General features: G+C 37.2%; 2 protein-coding genes across 2 annotated transcripts; both read left to right on the top strand.

The window, feature by feature from the left end:
• The first annotated feature begins 359 nt into the window (after positions 1 to 359).
• bphl (biphenyl hydrolase like) lies at positions 360 to 4,252 on the top strand. The gene is made up of 7 exons (XM_036582281.1): positions 360 to 585; positions 899 to 990; positions 1,406 to 1,572; positions 1,833 to 1,986; positions 2,854 to 2,985; positions 3,104 to 3,227; positions 3,387 to 4,252. The coding sequence occupies exons 1-7, from the start codon at positions 506 to 508 to the stop codon at positions 3,475 to 3,477; spliced, it is 840 nt and encodes a 279-aa protein (XP_036438174.1). The 5' UTR covers positions 360 to 505; the 3' UTR covers positions 3,478 to 4,252.
• Positions 4,253 to 4,345: 93 nt separating this feature from the next.
• On the top strand, positions 4,346 to 6,921 carry psmg4 (proteasome (prosome, macropain) assembly chaperone 4). Its single transcript, XM_036582283.1, has 3 exons — positions 4,346 to 4,730; positions 6,025 to 6,100; positions 6,705 to 6,921. The coding sequence occupies exons 1-3, from the start codon at positions 4,542 to 4,544 to the stop codon at positions 6,824 to 6,826; spliced, it is 387 nt and encodes a 128-aa protein (XP_036438176.1). The 5' UTR covers positions 4,346 to 4,541; the 3' UTR covers positions 6,827 to 6,921.
• The last annotated feature ends 3,668 nt before the right edge of the window (positions 6,922 to 10,589 follow it).

Below are 10,589 nucleotides of genomic sequence, written 5' to 3'. Positions count from 1 at the left end.
CTTGTATCAGCTCCTCCAGTGGCCCACATAAACTGACATAATCACGGATTGAGCTCACATCAGACAGCCAAATTAAGGGAAAAATCGATTTAGATTATCAAACAGATTATTTTGGACTGTACGTTTCAGCTTAAGGTCCCATATATCATGGGAAATCCTAACTTGTTTTGAAATAATTTGAGTCAAAACATACAATTTACTACCCAGTCCATACAGTTCATATATGAAAAACTATGCTGCAAAACAGCCCGTTTTGAATTAATTATTTTTATAATGTCACTTGTAGTTCGTTTGGACGCGAAGAACAGGAGCGGATCCTCTTACAGGCTCGATCAGGTTTTGTGGAAAGTGCTGATATGAAATTCAAAAATTGCTTCCCTGCATTCGAAATGTGAGCTTTACGCACATTCGCAACAGCGCCGTGTGTAAACAGACTAGATTAAAGGTTTAGTTGAATTTATAAGAACACCAACATCTTCCTCGGGTTGATTTTAGTGCTACTGCTATGGCGACTCTGCTCTGCAAAAGAAGACTTTGCATATTTGCTGTGCTCCGAAGAGTCTCACAAAACGCACGCCTTTTTAGGTAAGCAAGATATGCTGTGACAGCTATCGGTTCTTGATGTGTTACAGGATGAATGGTCCTGAGCAGTAGACAGTATATTTCAGTTCTGACTCACTTCGAATTTTACACATCCTTAAGAGATTTAGTCATTTAGCTGCTGTGACCAGATATGATTTGAAATCGTGAAACTCGGGTTGTAATTTGTGTTGTTGATGAAAGGTGGCGCTAATGTCCTTCGGTCTGTCTGAACTTTAATTACTCGTGCGTCTGCTTTAGCCCTAAATACTTAAGAGTAATGCATTTCTGTTGCCTTTTCCCTCACTATGTGCGACAGCTCTGGTAAAAAGAGTGTAAATGGAGTGGAACTTTTCTACCAGCAGACTGGGCAGGGAGACCACTCTGTGTTACTGCTGCCAGGAGCTCTGGGTGAGCCATTACTTTTGTAACAGACAGTGGGCTCTAAAGATCCCATGTATTGTTGGGACTTTTAATTGGTCGATATCAGCGGGGGAAAAAATCGTCTAATCTAGTCCTGTAAAAATATGTTGTCAACTATGTAGTTATACCTGTAGGGTAGAAGAGTTTTTAAGTAATTTGAGCATGACATCTTACTTTAAGATGCTGATCTTAAGTGCTTTAGTTAAAAATAGCTTTTTGTTAAAGAAAAAATATCAGATAGTTATCTGAATCAGCTGATACTCAAGGTTTCAGCACTTAGTGGTATCATGCCATCTGTAGTAGATTCACCAATCTTGAATTTTAGTACAACAGAGCAAACTTATACTTGCTATGCATAACAGTGTTGGAGGACACTTGTGTTCTGTTTCCTCTGTGTGGACAGGCAGTGGTCAGACTGATTTTGGTCCACAGCTGGAGAAGTTGGATAAGAGACGATTTACAGTGGTGGCGTGGGATCCTCGTGGTTACGGACGCTCACGTCCACCGGACAGAGACTACCCTCTGGATTTCTTCCACAGGGATGCTAAAGATGCTGTAGACCTGATGCAGGTTAGATGCTTAGAGTGTTTCCTCCCTTCACTCACAATTAATGAGAGGTAATGCAAGGTTGATTTTATGTTAGTTTGCTGTAGATGGTTAGAAGCATGCACATTTACTTTTATTTTTAGAAGATATTAGAGTTTAAATTTATTCAGATGTGTAAATTATCATGGAGCATGTACTTTACTTCTTGTTTTTATAAGTAAAGCTATGCCACCAAACCAAATCTCTCCACTTTTTGTCTTTCTCTTTGTCTTTTTTTTTTTCAGGCATTAGGGTTCAGGCATTTCTCCCTCCTGGGCTGGAGCGATGGAGGAATCATTGCTCTCATCGCTGCAGCATTAAACCCTGCCCTTATTAAAAAGATGGTGGTGTGGGGCTCCAATGCTTATGTCTCAGAGCAAGATCTCAAAATCTACAATGGTGAGACAGAGGAGAAGTTTACAATAGTGATGGCAGAAACGAACAAGACCATCTCTAACATAAATTTTCTTTCGGAATTCTTGTGTTCAAAGCAGAGTTTTCAAAATACCTGTTCTCTGTGCCATCGCATATTGGATTCAGCTCTATGTAGTCAGAATTGTTTGCAAATAGGTATGTGCAGATTAATACCAAAATAGCAACACTTCCAATCTTTTTTATCATTTATGACAGATATCATGCAAGGCTTACATTCCTCTCCAGTGCAGACAAACATTAATAAGTACAGTCAAAATTACAGTCAATACAAGCACAGACACAGTCACTGTCACACTAATTAAGAAAGACAAGTATAGGCGATACTTCCAATCTTAATGTTTTGCGTTTTTGTCAAAAAAGCATTTAAGAGAGAGAAAGAGCGGTTTACTGTTTAACTTTTTTTAGCATTATGAACCTTTTTAGGTCTCAACTCTACTGAGGTTTCACATTTTAGGAAGAATTCTCAGCAGCAGCTGAAGGCATGAATAAACAGACTAAACTTTTTATGTCAATTTAAACCTACACAGCAAACATATGAAGGGTTATATTCTATGCACAGACATAAGTGTATGATGTCTAGAAGTTAAATAAATGTAGTTTTCTTTCAACTGAGCTGTCAAGTTTGCATTAAATCCATAAACATTCTAGATACCATTGGCATACATGACATCAGGTTATGTGTGAAACTCTGGTTGAACTCTGGTTCCATTCTGTTCGAATGTTTCAAATGATTTGGAATTTGCATCATCATTATTAAATCACAGTCTGTTAAGAAGGAAGAGAGGGAAATTTTAAATTTTTCTCTATCATATATTAGATACTGTGTTTCAGCAATTAGAGATGTGTCGATGTGGAGTGAGCGAATGAGGCGGCCAATGGAACAGATGTATGGCCCTGAGTATTTCAGTCAGACATGGAAGAGATGGGTGGATGGCATCAGCCGGTTTGCAGATAATCCTCAAGGTGAGACAAGGGTACTGTTGGGGACAGGGCTGAGAGCATATACACAACATATACACTTTTTTTTTTGACTGTTATTCACTACATTTGATGCTTTGTCTATTTTCCTTTTCCTGTTTAGGTAATATATGTAGGGAGTTATTGCAGTTGATCATCTGTCCCACACTGATTGTTCATGGGGCTAAAGATCCAATGGTACCTTCCTTTCACCCAGAGTACCTCCTACAGAAAATCCAGGGCTCACGGTGAGTGGCTGTCAGATAGACAGCATACTTCCTTGGCCTGTTAGGCCAATATCAACAAGACTGGATGTTGGATGGAAAGGGAATGAATCTGATTCAATCTTGTAACAAATCATATCCCATCAGTGCTAATATTCTACTGCCATTTTCCTTCCCTCCCAGATTGCATGTAATACCAGAAGGGAAACATAACCTGCACCTCAGATTTGCCACTGAATTTAACTCACTAGTGGAAGACTTCCTAACCGAGTGAGAGGTACCTGGGCAGAGACGATCATGTGGAGTTGTTTTGGTCTTTTATATTTTTATGTTACAATTCCACTATCACCCAGAGAAGGATGGATTTCCTTTTTGAGTACTGGCATCTTCCTTGTGCTCTTAAAAAGTTGTTTTCTCTCACTGTTGCTTTCGGTTTGATCACTAAAGGGACAAAACAACCAAAATAAAAAATGTAACAATTGCTGCATCTGTTGAAAACATGTTAACTCACCTTCTACAGTGGTGCTGCAGTAGTTTCCAAAGTGAGATATTGAGGTTTAAAGACAAATATTATGCTCTTTTGATGATGTATGTTGAAGGTGAGAGGAGCTTTTGAAAAAATACAGTTGCAGGTGGATTTTTGAGGGTGGGCTGTTTTTATTATCATTTTTGTTGTTTGCCAGTGAATAAAGATGAAAGGCAGATAACAGTCATTACTGATAAGACACCGGAAATCATTTCCAGCTGTCTAAGTTCAAATCACCAATAGGTTGAGTGATGTATTTGAGTAATGCATACTGGCTCTTGTAGTGAGAGATCATTGATGAATGAAAACATTAATTATTTTATATAATTTTAATTCTGTCAAACCATTGAGGTTGAGGGTTGCATAACATGAAAAACAACACATTCAAAACTCTGGTTATAGGCTGGAATGCCCCTTTAAGGGTATGAACCAGGATTTTTGTAAATTGTGAAGCTGCTTTGTGACAATGTCCTGTTGTAAAAAGCACAGTACAAACAAAATAAATGTGAATTCAGTAGAAGTATCAAGTCAGATGTATCAAAATCTTTTATTTGAACTATTAAGTAAAAACGAAAGGCATTTTATGGCACCTAATGTGCAGACCGACGATGAAATAAAACACGCTTGAAATTCATTTTTCCCTATTCTATTCTCCCCAACGGAGGATGGCGCTGTAACACCAACATTATCGTTGAAGAATTTGTCTAGGTAGGAGAAGTAGAATCACTTGCACTCTTGAGTTTCGTTTTCTTGTATTGGCAGCATGAAATGAACAGTTAAGTTAATTTACTTACATTACAGCCATAATTTGGATGAATATGGAGAACGGGGCCTGCAGTGGCCAGTCAGCCGTAGAGGCCATCAGTGTTCATGACTTCTCGGAGAAGCTCCTGGAGCAGGTCGTGCATTTCCATGTGATGAAACTGACCGGTGGATTTTTCCTGTGGGTCGGCGCGAGTCCTGTATTATCAAACCTGGCGGTTTCAATGAACAGCAAATTTGTAAGTTTCGACATGTTCTTACAGTAAATGTGTATTTTCAGTTGTTTGGCTGTGTAAAGGCTCTCAAGATGGGCAGATTCAAAATTGAAATCCGTGCTGTTCGCTCATGTTGGCTAGTTTGCTGTTAGAGCTCAGACGCTCTAACGTCCACATCATATAACGTTACTGCTTTTTGGGACTTGACAAGAACAACAGTATGGAAGCCCGTTTCCGCCACTGGACAAAGTGTATAGGCATTTAGTCATAATGAGAAAACGTTTCGTGATTTTGACTTAATATTTCATAATTATGACAGCATTTCATTATTATGAATGAGATTCTATGTCAAAATTAACTTGAAAATGAAATTAAATATCTCAATTATGACTTAACATCTCATAATTATGATTTTATATATCATTAATGACTTACCATGTCATTATTATGACTTACTTTCTCATATTTATGGTACTTCAAAATAATAGCTATCCCTGCTGAAAAGGAAAAAAAAAAACAAAAACAAAACAGCACAGACCAGCATGAATTCCATTGTGGTCTTTGCTGGTTTATGCTGGTTCATGCTGCTTCGGGTGCTGGTTTACCATACCAGCATCCAAAACACAACATATGCTGGTTTTGCTGGTGATCTCTCCATTCCTACTGACAAGTATACCAGCACCCAAAACACAACATATCACTGTTGTCGGAAGAAAATCTTGCATCTCCAAAATGGTAACTTTACAGGAGAAAGAAAAAACCTACTTTATTTTTAATGTAAGTCAATGGAACCAGACGTTTTTGCAAGTCATTTTGGGTCGTTTCTTTTAGCCCATTCATCATGGAATTTACATACAATGTAAGGGACAACGGGTTCTTTTAAATTATGTCAAAAACTGAAAAATGTCAAAAGTGATCGAAAGGTTTTCTTCCGACAACAGCGATATGCTTGTCTGTGCTGGTTTTTGTAGTAGTAATGTCAATTTGGAATTGGTATCTCATAATTATAAGTAAGTGTCTCATAAGTATGACTTAGTTTCTCATGGTTTTCTTAATTAATTAATTTCTCATGAGACAGTTTTCTCATAATTATGAGATACTAAGTCATAGTTATTAGATAGAATCTCATTATTATGAGACATCAAGTCATAATAATGAGATGCTATTTCATAATAAGGAGATACAAAGTTTATTATTTATGGAAAACTTTCTCATTATTATGGCTTACTAAATGGCTGTATATTTTTTTCCAGTGGTGGGAACGGGCTTCCATACAACAGAATCCCACTTGGCTAATATAGATGTTTTCTTTCACTAGGACTCAATGCCATTGTCTACGTTGGTACTGGGAGATTCGTCAGATACAACCCCAAACTCTTTGGCTCAAAGACTGAGTAAGTATTCAAAACAATCAGCCTATATATCAGCCCAATGAAAACAGTTTGCTTGTCTAAAGTACAGTACTGTGCAAAAGTCGAAGGTATTAAAGAAAATGATTGTCAAGCCATTAAGCTGGGCAGTAAGTATTTATCTAACACTAGAAAAAATACAAATATGCGACACATTGTGATTTTATGTGTGTTAGTGTATTAGCTTACCCATTGTAAAATTTCTCCACAAGAAAGCCCAGTATTTACCGTTTAACACCTACTTCAGTTAAATGGAATTTAACAAATCCATGCAATGGCTGGAGTACTCCAATTAGTCAGTAACCAAATGCTAGCTATCTTGCTGTATTATCCTATAATAAAATTGTTGTTTTTTTAAACATATTTATGTATATTTGCAGTCATTCTATTCAAATAGGGAATATTATTTATTGCTGGCAGAAGTACTGCCATGTTAAACAGTTTTAAGCAAATTTTGGGTGCCTGAGGCTTTTGCAGTGTATCTAAAAAGCTATGATCCCACTTAAAAGTTTTTCTTTGTTGCAAGGTTTATTTGAAATTAAGTATTTCTTAAGTATAAGCTCAAGTATTTTTCTCCTTCTTTTTGCAGCAAAGAAGACGAAGAAGCAGGTGTTTGTGAGTTACAACCTGCCTGTGACAGACTCAAATCTAACACTGTTGGTGGAGAAAAGAATTAGGAAGGAGATGGAACTCCACCCTGACAAATTTTAAACACATTGGACTGTAAACTCCACATTTTGTGCTTTTTCAGTATGTCGTGTTTTGTACATAAGCAAGCTAATAAATGGTAACATAATGTTCACACATTTTGTATCTGTGCTGCTTTCAGTTTTACATTGCATACAACACTCACCAGCCAGTTTATTAGAAACTGCTACCTTGTAGGCCCACCTTGCTGCAACAGCTTGTGCTGGCAATGCTCTAGCGCTTCATTGGTGGTCAGTTTCTGATTAGAGTCACTCTTGGCTGGATATTTTTTGAGTAGTGGACCACTCGCATTCTAGCAGTGACACTGATGTATGTAAAAACCCCCGAAGCACTGCTGTGCCTAGAAAAAACTCATACCAGCCTGACACGGGACATGGGTGATCTGATCATAAGTGGGCAGCACTAAGTATGCATGGGGTACAGTGCGTCTCAGAGACACGTAATCCAATCACCAAACCACCTTTGAAGGTGGTCAGGGACACATATGACCACATAACTTCTGTAGTATGGATGCAAAAGCGCCTAGATGCATCGTCGACAGGCAATGAACTGCCTTAATCAACTGTCATCACAGCAGAGAGGAAAGCAGCTGCATAGTTTATTTTTTTGTCTCCTCTCCCATTTGTTTTCAAGTTGTGTTAGCAATCCATGTAATCTAACCTGCTGTAACAGCCCTTATGTTTGGTTGAAGTTGCGTGAAAATTTTTTATCTAACAACACAGTGAGAGACTGATGTAAAAACTCTTCCAGCCTCAAAATCCAATCATGTGGTCACAGGAGACATATTTGAGACAAGTGGAAATGTCAGGCATAAACGGCTGTACACCTTGCTTATGATCAGATCACTCGAGATGATTGTTAATACCAAGTGTGAGCCTAAGTGTTCTCCCTGCTTCAAAATAAGGAGTCAGTAATTTCTTAGGTTTTGCATTAAACACAACACACAGAAGTTTTTAAGAATGCTTATTTACTGAAATGTGATCAATAAATAAATGGTTTATCAAACACATATTCACAAGTGCAATGTCTTATAAAAATGGACAATTGAAACAGTAATCCGTGAATCTCACTTTTGTGCTCTGCACATTACTGCTGACGAACACTATTGAATAAGCAGTTTAAGAGGCGTACATCTCAACTGTGGAGCCATGTCTGACTCCATTAGATGATACAAGCCCAACTTTATTAGCATTATGCCCACAAGAATGAGTTGTTTTTTTTCCTGACATCAATGTATGTTATATCTTTAATTAGCTTTTGTTTGTCACTATTGTAAATAGTTGAAATTGGGTTCAAATTGGAAGTAAAAAATTCTAGGTGAATATGATGGCTTGCTAGTGACAAGATATCAGAGTAATGAATCTGATTTAGCTTCTTGTCTTAACATAGCCTTAACATTCTCAGTATAAGGCCAGTTACACAGAAACATCTTTTCATTTCCTAGTATGCACAACACTTGAGACAAATGTGAATATTTTTCATATTATGTGTGGACAAAATCATTTTAGTAACAGTAGAAATGCATTCTGTAATGTCTTATTCAATAGCTTTAGAATAAAAATTATATTTGGGATGAAGCCAGAGATTATATTAAGTTGTGAGATGCCACACTGCCTAACAACAATTACAGGAATTTTTCAGGAGCCCTTACTCTGTGCCCTGCCCCACCTCTGAATTTTGTACATTTCCAAATGGAAACAACTGTTCTAGTGTACAATTACATAGAATATTCACTCTTACCCACACAAATACGATGCTCCAAAACACATCTGTGCATCCTGTAGACCTGGGCCCATTTTCCAAAAGCATCAGGGCATTAAGATCGTTGTTAAAGGGGAATTCCACAGATTTTTTTCTATTTCAACTGGTATACAAAAGATGCAAAGATGTAAAGAAAGTAATGCAGCGTGGTTTAATGTGAAGTGCTCCACTGTAGAGAAAGTTACAGAGTCAGAATTTTTCACAGCAGCAATGCGAGAAATCTGAGAGGTGTTTAATGATTCTAAAAACTAAAATGCTGCTTTTTGCTTTTACATACATAAACATTACATATCGCTGTTGTCGAAAGGAAACCTCATATCTCCAAAATGGTAACTTTACAGGAGAAGGAAAAAACCTACTTTACTTTTAATGTAAGTCAATGGAACCAGATATTTTTCCAAGTCATTTTGTGTCGTTTCTTTTGGTCCATTCTTTGTGAAATTTACACACTATGTAAAGAGCAACAGGTATTTTCAAATTATGTAAAAAAACTGACGACAAAAATGGAGATGGAAGGTTTTCTTTCGACAGCAGCAATATAACATCTGAGGAGACTTATATTGTTAGCATATAAATATCAAAATTAAAATGAAAATGTAATATGTAAAATGGCAGTGTATTTGTATGTTTGCATTTAAATTACCTGCTCATGTATGCAACGTTGAGCTCAAAATTAAAATTCAAATTCAGTCCTGTGATTTTAATTTGCCATTTGGTATCACTAGTATTGACATTTCATTCACACAGATTTAAATGCTTTACGAGTAGCTTTATTTAAATTAACGCGTATTTCCAGAACTGCATATTTATATTTAATGTGATTATGAAATAATTGTGTCAAAATGATAAAATGTAATCGATCTTATATGCATTTTCACTCTCTAATAATGCAATTAAATTGGATTATTAAAGAGAACACCAAGCTAAAAATATAGCAAAATTCAAATGAAAATGGAAAACAGCACCTCATCTTTTTGCAATTATATATTGTCGCCTACTGCGCTCATTCTGTGACAAAATGCTTTTGAAAATGCATGCGGTCAGATTGCATTTACATTTTCATGGACCTCCCAATCTGTCAATCATCCTATCATGGCTGGGCCAACAGGACTCCAAGTGGAAAAGGCTGTATTTGAAAACATGGCGGCCGAAAAGTTTATAGCTGCTCTTGCGTTGGCAGATGAGGTGAAGAAGAGGAATATAGTTACTTGTGATGTTTAACGTCTTGACCCCATGAGAAAGTGTTTAATTAAAGTTTTCTGATTTTTCAATCTGGTTGATAAAAATGAGGCTAAACTTGGCTTCCTTCTCACTAGTTTCTTTATTTTAATTTTCGAGTCCACCTTAAACAGTGCGGCAGTTACATTCTGGTGCCGCAATGCGCCCAGATGTCACAGCAGCACCGTTTAGAGTGGAAAGGATAGTCTGAAAAAGAAGCTAACTTTGGCCTTGTTTCATAAACTGAGAACGGTTTTAAAGTGAGGCTGGACATACAGAGTTGATATCTTCTTCAAAATGAGCATCAGAGGTGGATATATTGCTCTGCCAACACTTCACATGCTACTGCGCTCTGTGAATTGTGGAGGGATACACAATTAAGCTAACTAAAAGCGTTTGTTAAAGCTAGCTACTACTACATTCCCAAACAAGGCCTCCATCTGCTGATTTTATCAGATGGTTAACATGATCCAGCTCACTGTGTCACACACAAATACCTGTGATTTCTGTAATATTAATTTTAAAAAAAGGAAAGTAGAACATTAGAGACTGGCTGAATTCAGTTGAAAAGTGACACCGTACCTACACAGTACAGCGACTTTTGCCAACTCAGCCACTATGACAAGGTGGTTGTGTGATTGACTATGTGTACCAGTACAATTACAACTAAATCATTTTACTGTACATTTTTGGTAACAGATAAAGTGGAACACAGCAATACATCCACATCTGAAGCTCACTATGTAAGTTACAATCTGGTCGAACGCATTTTCAAAAGCACTTTGCC

The sequence above is a fragment of the Colossoma macropomum genome, unplaced genomic scaffold (genome assembly GCF_904425465.1).
Source record: "Colossoma macropomum unplaced genomic scaffold, Colossoma_macropomum, whole genome shotgun sequence".
Classification (NCBI taxonomy): domain Eukaryota; kingdom Metazoa; phylum Chordata; class Actinopteri; order Characiformes; family Serrasalmidae; genus Colossoma; species Colossoma macropomum.
This window is presented reverse-complemented; position numbering and strand designations above follow the sequence as displayed.